Source organism: Oncorhynchus kisutch, unplaced genomic scaffold (assembly GCF_002021735.2).
Source record: "Oncorhynchus kisutch isolate 150728-3 unplaced genomic scaffold, Okis_V2 scaffold3693, whole genome shotgun sequence".
Classification (NCBI taxonomy): Eukaryota; Metazoa; Chordata; class Actinopteri; order Salmoniformes; family Salmonidae; genus Oncorhynchus; species Oncorhynchus kisutch.
This window is the reverse complement of record NW_022265638.1, coordinates 287,501-310,143: the sequence shown is the minus strand read 5'-3', so window position 1 is coordinate 310,143 and position 22,643 is coordinate 287,501. Positions and strand designations below refer to the sequence as shown.

Genomic DNA, 22,643 nt, shown 5'->3' with positions numbered 1-22,643 from the left:
CTTACCGTAAGAGACTGTGTAGACTTCACCTTGATAACCCTGCATTACATTACCGTAAGAGACTGTGTAGACTTCACCTTGATAACCCTGCATTACCTTACCGTAAGAGACTGTGTAGACTTCACCCAGCTAATTGCTATACACCCTTTAATCAAAGTCAACAACACAGATGGAACAGAATTTGTTTCAAAGATACATTTTGTTTCGTTAAGTTGTAGGGCAGCGAGCGAAAACACAAAGAAACAGTTGAAACATCCAGTTGAGAAAGTTTATTCAGAAGTCAGTAGTGAATTGGAAACAGTCAGCGTTAAAATCCTATACAATGACGACGTATGATGAAGGAGGAGGGAGTCAGTTGTGTTCACTGGCAAAGAAAACACAAACCTTACCCAGAAAATCAACGATAGGCAGATTCTCACATACCAATTCTTTATAGTCCCTGTCATTTAAAAACTTTAAAAAACATTTTTTTGGGGGGGGGGGTATAAATGCAAACCTTTTAATCTAATGCAATGTTAATACAAAATAAAAGGCATGATAAATTCCACATAAAAAAAAAATGAAATGAAAATAAAATCCTATATACAAACCTCTGTACAAAGCAGGAATATGGATAGAAAAAGATAAACCACTGGATAAAAATGGATGTTTTCTGTAACTATGGATACAAAAGATAAACCACTGAATAAAAAGCATGTTTTCTGTTACTATGTGCTCCCAGCTCCTAAGGGCAGGTGGGAGGGGTCAGAATGTTGGTCGTCACTCACCAGCCTGTCTATTGGTCAAAGACAGAACCAGAGAACACTTCATTCACCTGGTTCTGATTCTATATTCATTTCACTCATTCTAAAGGTTCTATAGGTTCTATCTCATAGCATTACAAAGGCCTGAACTAAGTGGCATCACGTGGAGAATGGAGTCCTAGATGGTAGATGGTATCAACACATTCAGTGACCAGTAATCATGTGAAACTGATTCACCTATCTAACCTATGGTAAAGTAGACCGCATCAATACCTATCTAACCTATGGTAAAGTAGACCGCATCATCACACTTCAGGCAAAAATTGAAAAGGATCAATGAGGCTCTGCCACAAAATGGCACCCTATTCCCTACGTAGTGCACTACTTTTAACCAGAGCCCTATCGGCCGTGGTCAAAAGTAGTGCACTATATGGGGAATAGGGTGCTGTTTGGGACACGGACCAAGATGAATGGCTTAATAAAATGTGTTGCCTCAGTGAGATACTCTTCTTCCACTTCTGGTCAGACTGCGTCCGTCTCCCCAAATGGCACCCTGTTCACTATATAGTGCCCTACGTTTGACCAGAACCCGATGGTGAAAAGTAGTCCACTATTGGAAATAGGTCGCCATTTTGTTAACGCAGCCTTGTGTTGAGCGGGGATGGGGGGGGGGGGGATGAGGGGTTGAGCGGGGATGAGGAGGGGGGGGGGGGGGGACATTGTGTGTTTTAAATCGGGTGTCTTAATGTCATTGTTTATTGTACAATTCCTGAATCGATGGAGGCTTGTTTCCTGGTGGTCTTAGGGGGAGGGGGAGGAGGGGTCTTGCTGGGAAGAGGAGGTGGCAAATGCTATTAAAAAAAAGAAAAGAGAGAATACAGAAATATTAAGACACATTTATAAGACATTATAAAGGCTTATACATCCTTATAAACACCTTATGAAGCTTTAAACTCAGCTTATACATCCTTATAAACACGTTGTGAAGCTTTAAACTCAGCTTATACATCCTTATAAACACCTTATGAAGCTTTAAACTCAGCTTATACATCCTTATAAACACCTTATGAAGCTTTAAACTCAGCTTATACATCCTTATAAACACGTTATGAAGCTTTAAACTCAGCTTATACATCCTTATAAACACGTTATGAAGCTTTAAACTCAGCTTATACATCCTTATAAACACCTTATGAAGCTTTAAACTCAGCTTATACATCCTTATAAACACCTTATGAAGCTTTAAACTCAGCTTATACATCCTTATAAACACCTTATGAAGCTTTAAACTCAGCTTATACATCCTTATAAACACCTTATGAAGCTTTAAACTCAGCTTATACATCCTTATAAACACCTTATGAAGCTTTAAACTCAGCTTATACATCCTTATAAACACCTTATGAAGCTTTAAACTCAGCTTATACATCCTTATAAACACCTTATGAAGCTTTAAACTCAGCTTATACATCCTTATAAACACCTTATGAAGCTTTAAACTCAGCTTATACATCCTTATAAACACGTTATGAAGCGTTAAACTCAGCTTATACATCCTTATAAACACCTTATGAAGCTTTAAACTCAGCTTATACATCCTTATAAACACCTTATGAAGCTTTAAACTCAGCTTATACATCCTTATAAACACGTTATGAAGCTTTAAACTCAGCTTATACATCCTTATAAACACCTTATGAAGCATTAAACTCAGCTTATACATCCTTATAAACACCTTATGAAGCTTTAAACTCAGCTTATACATCCTTATAAACACGTTATGAAGCTTTAAACTCAGCTTATACATCCTTATAAACACCTTATGAAGCTTTAAACTCAGCTTATACATCCTTATAAACACCTTATGAAGCTTTAAACTCGGATGCTTCAAGTAGATTACAGAAAGAGGGATATCCTGGAAATGTAGCAGGTCATCTCACAACTCAGCAGTTAAAGATTCTCCAGAGATTCTGCTGCCAACACACTGACTCAACTATCTAGCCACTTTAATAATGGAAACGTAGATGTAATACATGTATCACTAGCCACCTTATATAATGTTTATATACCCTACATTACTCATCTCATATGTATATACTGTACTATACACAAGACTCAATGACACCAGCAGTCAAGGCCTTGGAGTCAAACCCGCTGTCACTAGCTGGGAAAATCTGATTGTAATGTCCCTCCCCTACTAATCTAGTCTGCTCCAGTTTACTGCTTGTCCCTCCCCCACTAATCTAGTCTGACTCCAGTTTAATGCCTGTCCCTCCCCAACTAATCTAGTCTGACTCCAGTTTACTGCCTGTCCCTCCCCCACTAATCTAGTCTGACTCCAGTTTAATGCCTGTCCCTCCCCTACTAATCTAGTCTGACTCCAGTTTACTGCCTGTCCCTCCCCTACTAATCTAGTCTGACTCCAGTTTACTGCCTGTCCCTCCCCCACTAATATAGTCTGACTCCAGTTCACTGCCTGTCCCTCCCCCACTAATCTAGTCTGACTCCAGTTTACTGCCTGTCCCTCCCCTACTAATCTAGTCTGACTCCAGTTAACTGTCTGTCCCTCCCAAATAATCTAGTCTGACTCCAGTTTACTGCCTGTCCTTCCCCCACTAATCTAGTCTGACTCCAGTTAAATGCCTGTCCCTCCCCAATAATCTAGTCTGACTCCAGTTTACTGCCTGTCCCTCCCCAACTAATCTAGTCTGACTCCAGTTTACTGCCTGTCCCTCCCCCACTAATCTAGTCTGACTCCAGTTTACTGCCTGTCCCTCCCCACTAAACTAGTCTGACTCCAGTTTACTGCCTGTCCCTCCCCTACTAATCTAGTCTGACTCCAGTTTACTGACCGTCCCTCCCCACTAATCTAGTCTGCTCCAGTTTACTGCCTGTCCCTCCCCCACTAATCTAGTCTGACTCCAGTTTACTGCCTGTCCCTCCCCGACTAATCTAGTCTGACTCCAATTTACTGCCTGTCCCTCCCCTACTAATCTAGTCTGACTCCAGTTTACTGCCTGTCCCTCCCCAACTAATCTAGTCTGACTCCAGTTTACTGCCTGTCCCTCCCCCACTAATCTAGTCTGACTCCAGTTTACTGCCTGTCCCTCCCCTACTAATCTAGTCTGACTCCAGTTTACTGCCTGTCCCTCCCCTACTAATCTAGTCTGACTCCAGTTAACTGCCTATCCCTCCCCCACTAATCTAGTCTGACTCCAGTTTACTGCCTGTCCCTCCCCCACTAATCTAGTCTGACTCCAGTTTACTGCCTGTCCCTCCCCCACTAATCTAGTCTGACTCCAGTTTACTGCCTGTCCCTCCCCACTAATCTAGTCTGACTCCAGTTTACTGCCTGTCCCTCCCCCACTAATCTAGTCTGACTCCAGTTTACTGCCTGTCCCTCCCTCACTAATCTAGTCTGACTCCAGTTTACTGCCTGTCCCTCCCTACTAATCTAGTCTGACTCCAGTTTACTGCCTGTCCCTCCCCTACTAATCTAGTCTGACTCCAGTTTACTGACCGTCCCTCCCCACTAATCTAGTCTGACTCCAGTTTACTGCCTGTCCCTCCCCCACTAATCTAGCCTGACTCTAGTTTACCGCCTGTTTCCCCACCAGTGAGACTAATCTAGCCTGACTCCAGTTTACTGCCAAGTCTCCCCCTCCCAGTGAGACTAATCTAGCCTGACTCCAGTTTACCGCCTGTTTCCCCCCCAGTGAGACTAATCTAGCCTGACTCCAGTTTACTACCAAGTCTCCCCCTCCCAGTGAGACTAATCTAGCCTGACTCTGTAGGTAGGAGGAGACATGCTGAGGTAGGAGGAGACAGGTTCAGGTAGGAGAAGACAGGCTGAGGTAGGAGGAGACAGGCTGAGGCAGGAGGAGACAGGCTGAGGCAGGAGGCAGGCTGAGGTAGGAGGAAACAGGCTGAGGCAGGAGGAGACAGGCTGAGGTAGGAGGAGACAGGCTGAGGTAGGAGGAGACAGGCTGAGGTAGGAGGAGACAGGCTGAGGAAGGAGGAGACAGGCTGAGGCAGGAACAGACAGGCTGAGGCAGGAACAGACAGGCTGAGGCAGGAACAGACAGGCTGAGACAGGAGGACCATCAGGCTGTAGCCACCAGGACAGACATGGTGGAGGAGGAGAGGAGTGTGTTGCTGAGGACTGTGGACAGACACTCCCTCCCTCTCTCCCTCCCTCTCTCGTGATGGGCTGTTGTTCCATTAACCGTAGTATTGATGTGGCATCATTAAGGTGCTGTTCTTAGCCCACATTAAAAACCTACCCTTTGATGGTGTGTCAGGGGAGGGGTGGAGGGACTCGTCAAGTCTTCATTATCTCCTAGCAGGTTCCCATAATCAGCAGAGATGCCCTTCACGGGCAGGGGAGGAGGAGTCTCTCCTTTATCAACCCCCATCCCGTTCAGCTCCAGACCTGAGAGACAGACAGAGAGACAGAGAGACAGACACAGAGAGAGACAGAGAGAGAGACAGACACAGAGACAGACACAGAGAGACAGACACAGACACAGAGACAGACAGAGAGACAGACACAGAGAGACAGAGAGAGACAGACAGAGAGACAGAGAGAGACAGACACAGAGAGACAGACACAGAGAGACAGACAGAGAGATAGACAGAGCGAGACAGACACAGAGAGACAGACAGAGAGACAGACACAGAGAAAGACAGATAGACACAGAGAGAGAGACAGAGAGACAGACACAGAGAGAAACAGAGAGACAGACACAGAGAGACAGAGAGAGACAGACAGAGAGACAGAGAGAGACAGACACAGAGAGACAGACACAGAGAGACAGACACAGAGAGACAGACAGAGAGACAGAGAGAGACAGACACAGAGAGACAGACACAGAGAGACAGACACAGAGAGACAGACACAGAGAGACAGACAGAGAGAGACAGACAGAGAGACAGAGAGAGACAGACACAGAGAGACAGACACAGAGAGACAGACAGAGAGACAGAGAGAGACAGACACAGAGAGACAGACACAGAGAGACAGACAGAGAGACAGAGAGAGACAGACAGACCGAGAGAGACAGAGGACAATCTTTATTTCTGAGGTCACCACTCATCCCCAAGGGAAACAGCTGAATGCATACGACAGCAACAACACTGGAAACCAGAGGTGCTCTGAAACACATGATGACTGTGATGGGTTGTGGAGAAACTGTTTGAGTCTTTTTAAAGATGAGGAACATCCTGTCTGAGCTCCAGATCTAACAGACACCCTGTCTGGTCTGGTCTGGTGTGGTCTGTCTGTCTGTCTATCTGTCTAGTCTGTCTGGTCTGTCTAGCTTTATTTATTCACACCAAACAAAACAAGCGATAGACAACAACAAGAGACAGACAACAACAAGAGACAGACAACAGCAAGAGACAACAAACACAGTTTGCAGGTGTGGCTGGAAGGCTGATATAAAAACCAGAATAAAAATGGTAGACAATACACAAGTACCAAAATACACACATAACAAAACATACTAATTATTCAGATGGCGCCAGTGGTGAAAAGTCTAATTGTCTTTTGTATGATGAGTAATCTGTGTAGGTAGGAGACGTCTGTACTGGCCCAGACAATATTACAGTACATGAGATCTGGGTCAACGCAGCTCTAGTGTAGCGTTGAGAAGCGAACCTGATGAACCAAACCACTCTGATGATTCCAACAGATTTCATCACTTTGCTACAGACAAAATGAATATGTTCCTACCAGGATAACGTTTCATCAATTAGAGCTCTGAGGAATCTAGTGGATGTGGCCTGTTCCATTTAATTGAATATAATCAAATTGAATGTATTAATGTTTAAAGAGAATTTGCTTATCTGGAATCATTTAGAAAATGTGGCCTGAGTTGGTTTCATTTAATTAGTGAATCAAAAATGCTTGGGTGCTACAATCTAATTGGTATCATCAGTAAAGAGAAGGGAGGTATGGTAGAAGACCCAACAGCAAGGTCATTGATACAGACTAGGAATAACAAAGGGCCAAATAGTACGATCCACTATGAAAACTAGACTGGTAAAACCCTTACCCTCCACTATGAAAACTAGACTGGTAAAACCCTCACCACTAACCCTCACCCTCCACTATGAAAACTAGACTGGTAAAACCCTCACCACTAACCCTCACCCTCCACTATGAAAACTAGACTGGTAAAACCCTCACCACTAACCCTCACCCTCCACTATGAAAACTAGACTGGTAAAACCCGTACCCTCCACTATGAAAACTAGACTGGTAAAACCCTTACCCTCCACTATGAAAACTAGACTGGTAAAACCCTCACCCTCCACTATGAAAACTAGACTGGTAAAACCCTCACCCTCCACTATGAAAACTAGACTGGTAAAACCCTCACCACTAACCCTCACCCTCCACTATGAAAACTAGACTGGTAAAACCCGTACCCTCCACTATGAAAACTAGACTGGTAAAACCCTTACCCTCCAATATGAAAACTAGACTGGTAAAACCCTCACCCTCCACTATGAAAACTAGACTGGTAAAACCCTCACCCTCCACTATGAAAACTAGACTGGTAAAACCCTCACCACTAACCCTCACCCTCCACTATGAAAACTAGACTGGTAAAACCCGTACCCTCCACTATGAAAACTAGACTGGTAAAACCCTTACCCTCCACTATGAAAACTAGACTGGTAAAACCCTCACCCTCCACTATGAAAACTAGACTGGTAAAACCCTCACCCTCCACTATGAAAACTAGACTGGTAAAACCCTCACCACTAACCCTCACCCTCCACTATGAAAACTAGACTGGTAAAACCCTTACCCTCCACTATGAAAACTAGACTGGTAAAACCCTCACCCTCCATTATGAAAACTAGACTGGTAAAACCCTCACCACTAACCCTCACCCTCCACTATGAAAACTAGACAGGTTTTGAACCCTGTATCACATAACAGGATATCTTGGCCCTGGTAGATACACAGCCGTTTGCATTAACACATTGTTCTCTATCATAAACATGGACTATATATCCAATGATATGTTAAATCATGACAAACATAATAATGCAATCTAGAAAGTAATATTTAATGATCGACCGTGTCAAACGCTTTGGGATAAATCTCTAAAGATAACGTTCATTGTGTTGCGAAAGAGCCGTATCTGTGGAGTAGTTTTTTATGAAAAACCATATTGGTGCTCATATAGAATACAGTGTTGATTTAAATGTTTCAGCATTCTCTTATACACCAATCTTTCTAGGACTTTAGAAAAACATGGCAGTACAGATATTTGGGGCGATAATTTGTAAAATATCTTGGATCTCCAGATTTATAGAGAGAGGTATAACTTTGGCAATTTTAGAATCTTTAGGAACAATACCAGTTGGGATTGATTTGGTCAAGATGGACGTTATAAAGAGGCTCAGTGATCGAGGAAGACATCGATTTCACCACAGAGACGCCAATGTCATCATGACCTGCCGCTGATATCTTTAAGTTACCGATGATCTCCATCGCCTCCCATCAGGAGGATCACACTGAAGCAGAGAAGGGACATGTAACCCAGGGGGATTTCCATCCGTTTGCTCTGTTGTCTTTGGCAGAGAGGAACCCACATTCACAAAAAATTGTTTTTATTTAATTGACATGAAATAACATCAGGAACAGTATAGGTCTTATTTCCAACAGGACATTGACATGGGGGAGTTGTACAGGCCTTTTTTCTTACTCAACAGATGATTGATGAACCTTTTACACAATTTTTTTTATTTTGTATTTTGTACTGTGGGATTTTTGGTTTCCAGAACCTTCTGCTGCTCTCTTACGTGACTTAACTAAGGCAAAGCAGTGGTGAAATACAGAAATTGAAAGATGTGAGTCTGGCAAGCAGACTCCAAATCAGCCTGAATATATATATATATCATCAATCAACATCTTAAAGCGATCATAATTACTTTAGTTAAATATTCTACATTCTGCTAATCATTCCCATCTGTTCATTTTCCAGTTGCCGAAGAAAAGTGGAAAGTGGTCATTAACTTCATGAAAAGTACATCTGTTATTACCTGCCACATTATTTAAAGAATCAATAAGGGAGGCAGGTGGACTGGTCAGTCTCGTGGGCTTATAGACGACGGGATACAGATAGCTGCAGTATAAACTATTCAACAAGGCAGATGTCAGTGAGTGCTTCTCCCTTTCTAAATACGTTTACAATAGAAATCACCCAATCCTTGTAATCACCCAAGAGAAATCACCCAATCCTTGTAATCACCCAAGAGAAATCACCCAATCCTTGTAATCACCCAATAGAAATCACCCAATCCTTGTAATCACCCATTAGAAAACACATTTTTAGCTTCACTATTGATCCAATCCCGGGTAGATACAAGGACATCAATGAAACTACCAATGTTGAATCAGGTGGCCGATCGATGCAGCCAATCACCACTTGTTTTAACACCAAGAAATGAACACCGGGGAATTTCTATCAACAGAGATTAAACATCAATGTTATCAGATGGAAGCGTGAGGTCCTCTCTTAGAGGTCCTCTCAAAGAAGAGAACGTGTTAATGAACACAAAATGGCCGCTCCTCCTGCCACTCTGGATGTTCTCCAGTGGCATTATAAAGGAGATGAAGTGTGGATGTTCTCCAGTGGTGAACGGCATTATAAAGGAGATGAAGCGTGGATGTTCTCCAGTGGTGAACGGCATTATAAAGGAGATGAAGCGTGGATGTTCTCCAGTGGCATTATAAAGGAGATGAAGCGTGGATGTTCTCCAGTGGTGAACGGCATTATAAAGGAGATGAAGCGTGGATGTTCTCCAGTGGTGAACGGCATTATAAAGGAGATGAAGCGTGGATGTTCTCCAGTGGCATTATAACGGAGATGAAGCGTGGATGTTCTCCAGTGGTGAACGGCATTATAAAGGAGATGAAGCGTGGATGTTCTCCAGGGGTGAACGACATTATAAAGGAGATTAAGCGTGGATGTTCTCCAGTGGCATTATAAAGGAGATGAAGCGTGGATGTTCTCCAGTGATGAACGGCATTATAAAGGAGATGAAGCGTGGATGTTCTCCAGTGGTGAACGGCATTATAAAGGAGATGAAGCGTGGATGTTCTCCAGTGGTGAACGGCATTATAAAGGAGATGAAGCGTGGATGTTCTCGTCAGTCGACCATGTTTCTGAAAGGGCAACGGTGGAACATTCAGAAACTGTAGAGGAGACAGATGATGAATAAGGTGGTCGTGGAACATTCAGAAACTGTAGAGGAGACAGATGATGAATAAGGTGGTCGGGGAACATTCAGAAACTGTAGAGGAGACAGATGATGAATAAGGTGGTCGTGATGTTTTTTTAGGAAGACCTGCAAACGTTCAAATGAAAAAGGTAGAAAATAAGATTGTCTTTGTTATTAGATCAACTACTCCACAGGTTGTTCATCTGCTTAACATTATAGTAATCACAAGAGATAAGACTCATCTCTGGTAAATCTCAGGACATTTTCATCTGGATCAACACAATCATTGTATTTATCGTTGGCTTCATTAATATCTAACGGGTTAAAGACCATGTTATCGGGGTTGATATCCTTGGTTTCATTAATATCTAACAGGTTAGAGACCATGTTATCAGGGTTGATATCCTTGGTTTCATTAATATCTAACAGGTTAGAGACCATGTTATCAGGGTTGATATCCTTGGTTTCATTAATATCTAACATGTTAGAGACCATGTTATCAGGGTTCCTGCCTAACTAAGAGAGATACACAGTGGGAATCATCCAGAGAGTGGAACAGAAACATAGGAGTGTACGTCTCGCATGTCCAATACAACCATACATTGGTGTTAGTTTTATCAGGAGATTTAGGTGATTTAGGTTCCCTTCGGGAGATTTAGGTTCCCTTCAGGTGATTTAGGTTCCCTTCGGAAGATTTAGGGTTCCTTCGGGAGATTTAGGTTCCCTTCTGGAGATTTAGGGTTCCTTCAGGAGATTTAGGTTCCCTTCAGGTGATTTAGGTTCCCTTCGGGTGATTCAGAGTTCCTTCATGAGATTCAGGGTTCCTTCAGGAGAATCAGGGTTCCTTCAGGAGAATCAGGGTTCCTTCAGAAGATTTAGGGTTCCTTCAGGAGATTTAGGGTTCCTTCAGGAGATTTAGGATTCCTTCAGGAGATTCAGGATTCCTTCAGGAGATTCAGGGTTTCCGTCAAGAGATTTAGGGTTCCTTCAGGAGTTTTAGGGTTCCTTCAGGAGATTTAGGATTCCTTCAGGAGATTCAGGGTTTCCGTCAAGAGATTTAGGGTTCCTTCAGGAGATTCAGGGTTTCCGTCAAGAGATTTAGGGTTCCTTCAGGAGATTCAGGGTTCCTTCAGGAGATTTAGGATTCCTTCAGGAGATTCAGGGTTCCTTCAGGAGATTTAGGATTCCTTCAGGAGATTCAGGGTTTCCGTCAAGAGATTTAGGGTTCCTTCAGGAGATTCAGGGTTCCTTCAGGAGATTTAGGATTCCTTCAGGAGATTCAGGGTTCCTTCAGGAGATTTAGGATTCCTTCAGGAGATTCAGGGTTCCTTCAGAAGATTTAGGATTCCTTCAGGAGATTTAGGGTTCCTTCAGGAGATTTAGGGTTTCCGTCAAGAGATTTAGGATTCCTTCAGGAGATTCAGGGTTTCCGTCAAGAGATTTAGGGTTCCTTCAGGAGATTTAGGGTTCCTTCAGGAGATTTAGGGTTTCCGTCAAGAGATTTAGGATTCCTTCAGGAGATTTAGGGTTCCTTCAGGAGATTTAGGGTTTCCGTCAAGAGATTTAGGATTCCTTCAGGAGATTCAGGGTTTCCGTCAAGAGATTTAGGGTTCCTTCAGGAGATTTAGGGTTCCTTCAGGAGATTTAGGATTCCTTCAGGAGATTCAGGGTTTCCGTCAAGAGATTTAGGGTTCCTTCAGGAGATTTAGGATTCCTTCAGGAGATTCAGGGTTTCCGTCAAGAGATTTAGGGTTCCTTCAGGAGATTCAGGGTTCCTTCAGGAGATTTAGGATTCCTTCAGGAGATTTAGGGTTCCTTCAGGAGATTTAGGGTTCCTTCAGGAGATTTAGGATTCCTTCAGGAGATTCAGGGTTTCCGTCAAGAGATTTAGGATTCCTTCAGGAGATTCAGGGTTCCTTCAGGAGATTTAGGGTTCCTTCAGGAGATTTAGGGTTCCTTCAGGAGATTTAGGTTCCCTTCTGGAGATTTAGGGTTCCTTCAGGAGATTTAGGTTCCCTTCAGGTGATTTAGGTTCCCTTCGGGTGATTCAGAGTTCCTTCATGAGATTCAGGGTTCCTTCAGGAGAATCAGGGTTCCTTCAGGAGAATCAGGGTTCCTTCAGAAGATTTAGGGTTCCTTCAGGAGATTTAGGGTTCCTTCAGGAGATTTAGGATTCCTTCAGGAGATTCAGGATTCCTTCAGGAGATTCAGGGTTTCCGTCAAGAGATTTAGGGTTCCTTCAGGAGTTTTAGGGTTCCTTCAGGAGATTTAGGATTCCTTCAGGAGATTCAGGGTTTCCGTCAAGAGATTTAGGGTTCCTTCAGGAGATTTAGGATTCCTTCAGGAGATTCAGGGTTTCCGTCAAGAGATTTAGGGTTCCTTCAGGAGATTCAGGGTTCCTTCAGGAGATTTAGGATTCCTTCAGGAGATTCAGGGTTCCTTCAGGAGATTTAGGATTCCTTCAGGAGATTCAGGGTTCCTTCAGAAGATTTAGGATTCCTTCAGGAGATTTAGGGTTCCTTCAGGAGATTTAGGGTTTCCGTCAAGAGATTTAGGATTCCTTCAGGAGATTCAGGGTTTCCGTCAAGAGATTTAGGGTTCCTTCAGGAGATTCAGGGTTCCTTCAGGAGATTTAGGATTCCTTCAGGAGATTTAGGGTTCCTTCAGGAGATTTAGGGTTCCTTCAGGAGATTTAGGGTTCCTTCAGGAGATTTAGGGTTCCTTCAGGAGATTTAGGATTCCTTCAGGAGATTCAGGGTTTCCGTCAAGAGATTTAGGATTCCTTCAGGAGATTCAGGGTTCCTTCAGGAGATTTAGGGTTCCTTCAGGAGATTTAGGGTTCCTTCAGGAGAATTAGGATTCCTTCAGGAGATTCAGGGGTTCCGTCAAGAGATTTAGGGTTCCTTCAGGAGATTTAGGGTTTCCTTCAGGAGATTTAGGGTTTCCTTCAGGAGATTTAGGGTTCCTTCAGGAGATTCAGGGTTTCCGTCAAGAGATTTAGGGTTCCTTCAGGAGATTTAGGGTTCCTTCAGGAGATTTAGGGTTCCTTCAGGAGATTTAGGGTTCCTTCAGGAGATTTAGGGTTCCTTCAGGAGATTTAGGGTTCCTTCAGGAGATTTAGGGTTCCTTCAGGAGATTCAGGATTCCTTCAGGAGATTCAGGGTTTCCGTCAAGAGATTTAGGGTTCCTTCAGGAGTTTTAGGGTTCCTTCAGGAGATTTAAGGTTCCTTCAGGAGATTCAGGGTTTCCGTCAAGAGATTTAGGGTTCCTTCAGGAGATTCAGGGTTCCTTCAGGAGATTTAGGATTCCTTCAGGAGATTCAGGGTTCCTTCAGGAGATTTAGGATTCCTTCAGGAGAATCAGGGTTTCCGTCAAGAGATTTAGGGTTCCTTCAGGAGATTCAGGGTTCCTTCAGGAGATTTAGGATTCCTTCAGGAGATTCAGGGTTCCTTCAGGAGATTTAGGATTCCTTCAGGAGATTCAGGGTTCCTTCAGAAGATTTAGGATTCCTTCAGGAGATTTAGGGTTCCTTCAGGAGATTTAGGGTTTCCGTCAAGAGATTTAGGATTCCTTCAGGAGATTCAGAGTTTCCGTCAAGAGATTTAGGGTTCCTTCAGGAGATTTAGGGTTCCTTCAGGAGATTTAGGGTTTCCGTCAAGAGATTTAGGATTCCTTCAGGAGATTTAGGGTTCCTTCAGGAGATTTAGGGTTTCCGTCAAGAGATTTAGGATTCCTTCAGGAGATTCAGGGTTTCCGTCAAGAGATTTAGGGTTCCTTCAGGAGATTTAGGGTTCCTTCAGGAGATTTAGGATTCCTTCAGGAGATTCAGGGTTTCCGTCAAGAGATTTAGGGTTCCTTCAGGAGATTTAGGATTCCTTCAGGAGATTCAGGGTTTCCGTCAAGAGATTTAGGGTTCCTTCAGGAGATTCAGGGTTCCTTCAGGAGATTTAGGATTCCTTCAGGAGATTTAGGGTTCCTTCAGGAGATTTAGGGTTCCTTCAGGAGATTTAGGGTTCCTTCAGGAGATTTAGGATTCCTTCAGGAGATTCAGGGTTTCCGTCAAGAGATTTAGGATTCCTTCAGGAGATTCAGGGTTCCTTCAGGAGATTTAGGGTTCCTTCAGGAGATTTAGGGTTCCTTCAGGAGATTTAGGTTCCCTTCTGGAGATTTAGGGTTCCTTCAGGAGATTTAGGTTCCCTTCAGGTGATTTAGGTTCCCTTCGGGTGATTCAGAGTTCCTTCATGAGATTCAGGGTTCCTTCAGGAGAATCAGGGTTCCTTCAGGAGAATCAGGGTTCCTTCAGAAGATTTAGGGTTCCTTCAGGAGATTTAGGGTTCCTTCAGGAGATTTAGGATTCCTTCAGGAGATTCAGGATTCCTTCAGGAGATTCAGGGTTTCCGTCAAGAGATTTAGGGTTCCTTCAGGAGTTTTAGGGTTCCTTCAGGAGATTTAGGATTCCTTCAGGAGATTCAGGGTTTCCGTCAAGAGATTTAGGGTTCCTTCAGGAGATTCAGGGTTTCCGTCAAGAGATTTAGGGTTCCTTCAGGAGATTCAGGGTTCCTTCAGGAGATTTAGGATTCCTTCAGGAGATTCAGGGTTCCTTCAGGAGATTTAGGATTCCTTCAGGAGATTCAGGGTTTCCGTCAAGAGATTTAGGGTTCCTTCAGGAGATTCAGGGTTCCTTCAGGAGATTTAGGATTCCTTCAGGAGATTCAGGGTTCCTTCAGGAGATTTAGGATTCCTTCAGGAGATTCAGGGTTCCTTCAGAAGATTTAGGATTCCTTCAGGAGATTTAGGGTTCCTTCAGGAGATTTAGGGTTTCCGTCAAGAGATTTAGGATTCCTTCAGGAGATTCAGGGTTTCCGTCAAGAGATTTAGGGTTCCTTCAGGAGATTTAGGGTTCCTTCAGGAGATTTAGGGTTCCTTCAGGAGATTTAGGGTTTCCGTCAAGAGATTTAGGATTCCTTCAGGAGATTCAGGGTTTCCGTCAAGAGATTTAGGGTTCCTTCAGGAGATTTAGGGTTCCTTCAGGAGATTTAGGGTTCCTTCAGGAGATTTAGGGTTCCTTCAGGAGATTTAGGGTTCCTTCAGGAGATTCAGGATTCCTTCAGGAGATTCAGGGTTTCCGTCAAGAGATTTAGGGTTCCTTCAGGAGTTTTAGGGTTCCTTCAGGAGATTTAAGGTTCCTTCAGGAGATTCAGGGTTTCCGTCAAGAGATTTAGGGTTCCTTCAGGAGATTCAGGGTTCCTTCAGGAGATTTAGGATTCCTTCAGGAGATTCAGGGTTCCTTCAGGAGATTTAGGATTCCTTCAGGAGAATCAGGGTTTCCGTCAAGAGATTTAGGGTTCCTTCAGGAGATTCAGGGTTCCTTCAGGAGATTTAGGATTCCTTCAGGAGATTCAGGGTTCCTTCAGGAGATTTAGGATTCCTTCAGGAGATTCAGGGTTCCTTCAGAAGATTTAGGATTCCTTCAGGAGATTTAGGGTTCCTTCAGGAGATTTAGGGTTTCCGTCAAGAGATTTAGGATTCCTTCAGGAGATTCAGAGTTTCCGTCAAGAGATTTAGGGTTCCTTCAGGAGATTTAGGGTTCCTTCAGGAGATTTAGGGTTTCCGTCAAGAGATTTAGGATTCCTTCAGGAGATTTAGGGTTCCTTCAGGAGATTTAGGGTTTCCGTCAAGAGATTTAGGATTCCTTCAGGAGATTCAGGGTTTCCGTCAAGAGATTTAGGGTTCCTTCAGGAGATTTAGGGTTCCTTCAGGAGATTTAGGATTCCTTCAGGAGATTCAGGGTTTCCGTCAAGAGATTTAGGGTTCCTTCAGGAGATTTAGGATTCCTTCAGGAGATTCAGGGTTTCCGTCAAGAGATTTAGGGTTCCTTCAGGAGATTCAGGGTTCCTTCAGGAGATTTAGGATTCCTTCAGGAGATTTAGGGTTCCTTCAGGAGATTTAGGGTTCCTTCAGGAGATTTAGGGTTCCTTCAGGAGATTTAGGATTCCTTCAGGAGATTCAGGGTTTCCGTCAAGAGATTTAGGATTCCTTCAGGAGATTCAGGGTTCCTTCAGGAGATTTAGGGTTCCTTCAGGAGATTTAGGGTTCCTTCAGGAGATTTAGGTTCCCTTCTGGAGATTTAGGGTTCCTTCAGGAGATTTAGGTTCCCTTCAGGTGATTTAGGTTCCCTTCGGGTGATTCAGAGTTCCTTCATGAGATTCAGGGTTCCTTCAGGAGAATCAGGGTTCCTTCAGGAGAATCAGGGTTCCTTCAGAAGATTTAGGGTTCCTTCAGGAGATTTAGGGTTCCTTCAGGAGATTTAGGATTCCTTCAGGAGATTCAGGATTCCTTCAGGAGATTCAGGGTTTCCGTCAAGAGATTTAGGGTTCCTTCAGGAGTTTTAGGGTTCCTTCAGGAGATTTAGGATTCCTTCAGGAGATTCAGGGTTTCCGTCAAGAGATTTAGGGTTCCTTCAGGAGATTCAGGGTTTCCGTCAAGAGATTTAGGGTTCCTTCAGGAGATTCAGGGTTCCTTCAGGAGATTTAGGATTCCTTCAGGAGATTCAGGGTTCCTTCAGGAGATTTAGGATTCCTTCAGGAGATTCAGGGTTTCCGTCAAGAGATTTAGGGTTCCTTCAGGAGATTCAGGGTTCCTTCAGGAGATTTAGGATTCCTTCAGGAGATTCAGGGTTCCTTCAGGAGATTTAGGATTCCTTCAGGAGATTCAGGGTTCCTTCAGAAGATTTAGGATTCCTTCAGGAGATTTAGGGTTCCTTCAGGAGATTTAGGGTTTCCGTCAAGAGATTTAGGATTCCTTCAGGAGATTCAGGGTTTCCGTCAAGAGATTTAGGGTTCCTTCAGGAGATTTAGGGTTCCTTCAGGAGATTTAGGGTTCCTTCAGGAGATTTAGGGTTTCCGTCAAGAGATTTAGGATTCCTTCAGGAGATTCAGGGTTTCCGTCAAGAGATTTAGGGTTCCTTCAGGAGATTTAGGGTTCCTTCAGGAGATTTAGGATTCCTTCAGGAGATTCAGGGTTTCCGTCAAGAGATTTAGGGTTCCTTCAGGAGATTTAGGATTCCTTCAGGAGATTCAGGGTTTCCGTCAAGAGATTTAGGGTTCCTTCAGGAGATTCAGGGTTCCTTCAGGAGATTTAGGATTCCTTCAGGAGATTTAGGGTTCCTTCAGGAGATTTAGGGTTCCTTCAGGAGATTTAGGGTTCCTTCAGGAGATTTAGGGTTCCTTCAGGAGATTTAGGATTCCTTCAGGAGATTCAGGGTTTCCGTCAAGAGATTTAGGATTCCTTCAGGAGATTCAGGGTTCCTTCAGGAGATTTAGGGTTCCTTCAGGAGATTTAGGGTTCCTTCAGGAGATTTAGGATTCCTTCAGGAGATTCAGGGGTTCCGTCAAGAGATTTAGGGTTCCTTCAGGAGATTTAGGGTTTCCTTCAGGAGATTTAGGGTTTCCTTCAGGAGATTTAGGGTTCCTTCAGGAGATTCAGGGTTTCCGTCAAGAGATTTAGGGTTCCTTCAGGAGATTTAGGGTTCCTTCAGGAGATTTAGGGTTCCTTCAGGAGATTTAGGGTTCCTTCAGGAGATTTAGGGTTCCTTCAGGAGATTTAGGGTTCCTTCAGGAGATTTAGGGTTCCTTCAGGAGATTTAGGGTTCCTTCAGGCACATGGCTCTCCTGAGAAACTCCTCCTTGTCTTTGCCCCTGAGCAGTTTCATCATTATAGATCTGGGCCGTCCATCTGGAAAGAAAGAGCCATTCCTATTGGTCCCTCCATCTCCATGGTTTAGGGTCCAGTTTGAGTTCATCTGCCAAGAGTTTATTGGCATTGCCTTCTGTGTCATACCAAGTTTCAGTCTAAACCAAATTTCACCCCCCTCTATCTATCACCATACACTGCCTCTATCTATCTCCGCGTAGTTTCTGTGGGTTAGAGGGAAGACAGAGACGACCCTAGAGAGCCCAGGGAAGACGTAGACGAACCTAGAGAGCCCAGGGAAGACGAAGATGACCCTAGAGAGCCCAGGGAAGATGGAGACGACCCTAGAGAGCCCAGGGAAGACAGAGACAACCCTAGAGAGCCCAGGGAAGACAGAGACGACTCGAGAGCCCAGGGAAGACAGAGACGACCCTAGAGAGCCCAGGGAAGACAGAGACGACTCTAGAGAGCCCAGGGAAGACAGATATGACCCTAGAGAGCCCAGGGAAGACAGAGACGACCCTAGAGAGCCCAGGGAAGACAGAGACGACCCTAGAGAGCCCAGGGAAGACAGAGACGACCCTAGAGAGCCCAGGGAAGACAGAGACGACCCTAGAAGAAACATTCAGCCAGCAGGGTAAGAGAACATGGCGGAGGTGCGCGTGTGTGTACGCGTGTGTGTGTGTGCATATCTGTCCATGTATGTGTGTACTCACTGGAGACGGTGAGCAGGCTGAAGGACAGTTTGTTCCTGGGGGTGATGGGTGGGGGGCCCGGGGAAGAATGGGGCTGGGGGGCTCCAGGGGACACAGAGAGACGGCGGTCTCCACTCAACAGGTTCAACACCTGACTCTTTGGTCTCTGAGGCCTCAGTGGGCTGATCTGAACACACACAGAGAGAGAGAGAAGAGACGTATCACATATCCTGTAGGAATCAAATCAAATCGTAGAATCAAAAATAGATAAGAGGACGAGGGCTGATCTGATGACGTCTGGAGAGAGTCATCAGAGATCAGGATGCTATCAATCAATCAATCATTCAGGAGAGAAGGAAGGAAGGAGAGAGAGGTGGGAGAGAGAGGAGGGAGAGAAAGGAGGGAGAGAAAGGAGGGAGAAAAAAGATGCCACCTAAAACCATCATGTTGCTACCAAACCTATTGTTTATTAGAAGTCAGACCATCAAAACTACATCACAATAGAAAACCATCTAAACTACATCTCAATAGAACTCAATAGAAAACCCTCTAAACTACATCTCAATAGAAAACCATCTAAACTACATCTCAATAGAAAACCATCTAAACTACATCTCAATAGAAAACCATCTAAACTACATCTCAATAGAACTCAATAGAAAACCATCTAAACTACATCCCAATAGAAAACCATCTAAACTACATCTCAATAGAAAACCATCTAAACTACATCTCAATAGAACTCAATAGAAAACCATCTAAACTACATCCCAATAGAAAACCATCTAAACTACATCTCAATAGAAAACCATCTAAACTACATCTCAATAGAACTCAATAGAAAACCATCTAAACTACATCTCAATAGAAAACCATCTAAACTACATCTCACTAGAACACCATCTAAACTACATCACAATAGAACTCAATAGAAAACCATCTAAACTACATCACAATAGAAAACCATCTAAACTACATCTCACTAGAACACCATCTAAACTACATCACAATAGAAAACCATCTAAACTACATCTCAATAGAACACCATCTAAACTACATCTCACTAGAACACCATCTAAACTACATCACAATAGAAAACCATCTAAACTACATCACAATAGAAAACCATCTCAACTACATCTCACTAGAACACCATCTAAACTACATCACAATAGAAAACCATCTAAACTACATCACAATAGAAAACCATCTCAACTACATCTCAATAGAGCTCAATAGAAAACCATCTAAACTACATCTCACTAGAACACCATCTAAACTACATCTCACTAGAAAGCCAATTAAATGTACTGCACTGAAAGGCCAACTGTGTCTAAGCTGAAGAATAACAAACGAGAGAGCAATTAAATACCATTTAGGGTGAAAATTGCTTTCGTATCCTCGTCGGGATTGGCTCATCGTATTCCTCTCTGAACATGCAAATATGTTCAGAGGCTATTTGTATTTCTAAAGCTGGGTATAGATTGAAACTCACGTTTACTGTCAGCTTACTGCATCTTATTTGTGGTTAGTGCCTCAATATTGGTTTCACATGGTAGGGCATAATTTCAATCTGTATTGTGAAGAGGTTTTAAAGGGCTCCACACTTATATATATATTGTAGACAATTAGCTGTTGATTCACAAGTTCATGTCATTCAACCCCGCTGTAAAACTCAAAGTCAGTCCTCAACAGGGTGATGCTTAGAGTGGATTTATCTAACGGAGACAGTACAGCGGTTAGCCTCTTCCCTGTGCCAATGACGTTGAATGAAAGAGTCATCTCTCCTCTCTTCTCAGGCCCCGAGGAAGAAGCTCTATCAGGGGCCAGACGCCTGGCTGGCTGATCTACCACCAGGGGCATCTAGGGGCCAGACGACTGGCTGGCTGATCTACCACCAGGAGCATCTAGGGGCCAGACGACTGGCTGGCTGATCTACCACCAGGGGAATCAAGGGGCCAGACGACTGGCTGACTGATGTAGCACCAGGGGAATCTAGGGGCCGAATAACCGGTGGCTACATCCCAGAGGACCAGAGCAGTGGGCTTTGGTGCTCTGCTGCTGTAATGAAGAGAAGAGTAGGGAGCAAGGAGAGGAGCTGAGGGAGGAGGAGAGGAGCTGAGGGAGGAGGGAGGGAGGGAGGAGAGGAGCTGAGGGAGGGAGGAGGGAGGGAGGGAGGGAGGAGAGGAGCTGAGGGAGGGAGGAGGGAGGGAGGGAGGGAGGAGAGGAGCTGAGGGAGGAGGGAGGGAGGGAGGGAGGAGAGGAGCTGAGGGAGGAGGGAGGGAGGGAGGGAGGGAGGGAGGGAGGGAGGGAGGGAGGAGAGGAGCTAAGGGAGGGAGGGAGGGAGGGAGGGAGGGAGGGAGGGAGGGAGGGAGGGAGGGAGGAGGGAGGGAGGGAGGGAGGGAGGGAGGGAGGGAGGGAGGGAGGGAGGGAGGGAGGAGCTGAGGGAGGAGAGGAGCTGAGGGATATAATTATGTGGTGAGGAGAGAGGGAGGAAGGAGAGGAGGGAGGCAGGGTGGAAGGATGGAGGCAGGGTGGAGGGAGGGAGGAGGGAGGTAGGGTGGAGGGAGGGAGGGAGGAGGGAGGTAGGGTGGAGGGAGGGAGGGAGGGAGGAAGGGTGGAGGGAGGGAGGGAGGAAGGGAGGGAGGGGAGGAGAGAGGAGGGGGGGGAGGGAGGGGGGGAGGGAGGAGAGGGGGAGGAGAGGAGGGAGAGGGGGAGGAGAGGAGGGAGGAGGGAGGGAGGAGGAGCTGAGGGATATAATTATGTGGTGAGGAGAGAGGGAGGCAGGGTGGAGGGAGGGAGGGAGGCAGGGTGGAGGGAGGGAGGAAGGGAGGGAGGGGAGGAGAGAGGAGGGGTGGAGGGAGGGGGGAGGAGAGGAGGGAGGGGGAAGGGAGGGAGGAGAGGAGGGAGGGGGAGGAGAGGAGGAGGGAGGAGAGGAGAGGAGGGAGGAGAGAGGAGCAGAGCCAGGGATAGTCCCCCCTCACCGTCTCTGACAGTATGACTGCCTCGGCGGGCTGCACGGAGATGTCGGTGGTCTTCAGCTCCTTGTCAAAGATCTCCTGGTGTTTACTGTTCCTCTTCTCTTCTTCTTGTCCTTCCTCTCCCTCTCCGACTCGTCGCGCTCCAGCTTGTCCTGGGACTTGCAGTGCAACTTCTTTGGCAGGAGAGGCTCTAGGGCAAAGCTGGGAGGGAGAGGACAACAGGGAGAAGGAGTGAACATGCAGGGCCTTCGGTAAGTATTCAGACCCATTGATTTGTGCAGATTTTGTTACGTTACACAGCCTTATTCTAAAACAGATTAAATTAAATAAAAACTTCAGCAATCTACACACAATACCCCATAATGACATCACAATACCCCATAATGACATCACAATACCCCATAATGACATCACAATACCCCATAATGACATCACAATACCCCATGATGACATCACAATACCCCATAATGACATCACAATACCCCATGATGACATCACAATACCCCATAATGACATCACAATACCCCATGATGACATCACAATACCCCATAATGGCATCACAATACCCCATGATGACATCACAATACCCCATGATGACATCACAATACCCCATAATGACATCACAATACCCCATGATGACATCACAATACCCCATAATGACATCACAATACCCCATAATGACATCACAATACCCCACGGTGACATCACAATACCCCATAATGATCACATTACCCCATAATGACATCACAATACCCCATAATGACATCACAATACCCCATAATGACATCACAATACCCCATGATGACATCACATTACCCCATAATGACGAAGTGAAAACAGTTTTTATATATTTATTTTTCCACATTTAAAAATAAAAAACTGAAATACCTTATTTACATAAGTATTCAGACCCTTTTGCTATGAGACTCGAAATGTATCCTATCACATAACTGTGTGTGTTTGTGTATATTATTGATTATTGAAAGATGTGTTTTCTCCTGACGTCCCCGTTAGTCATATGTGCATCCTTGTGTCCGGTCCTTATTGACCGCTGTGTTCAGAAATTCAGAGAGGGGTGTCCCCATTCTACTGGTTCAATATGGACGTCCCCATTCTACTGGTTCAATATGGACGTCCCCATTCTACTGGTTCAATATGGACGTCCCCATTCTACTGGTTCAATATGGACGTGCCCATTCTACTGGTTCTATATGGACGTCCCCATTCTACTGGTTCTATCTGGACGTCCCCATTCTACTGGTTCTATCTGGATGTCCCCATTCTACTGG

At 44.7% G+C, this 22,643-nt stretch overlaps 1 protein-coding gene across 1 annotated transcript in view; it reads right to left on the bottom strand.

Annotated features, from left to right (window-relative positions):
- Window positions 1-254: 254 nt before the first annotated feature.
- The window catches only part of LOC116371807 (dedicator of cytokinesis protein 1-like), a gene marked incomplete at its 5' end in the record, with an annotated part of 201,797 nt that continues 179,408 nt past the window's right edge, over window positions 255-22,643 (bottom strand). The window contains 5 exon segments of the mRNA XM_031820823.1: window positions 255-1,594; window positions 5,027-5,175; window positions 18,395-18,560; window positions 21,358-21,458; window positions 21,461-21,555. Coding sequence (XP_031676683.1) covers window positions 1,499-1,594; window positions 5,027-5,175; window positions 18,395-18,560; window positions 21,358-21,458; window positions 21,461-21,555 — 607 coding nt within the window.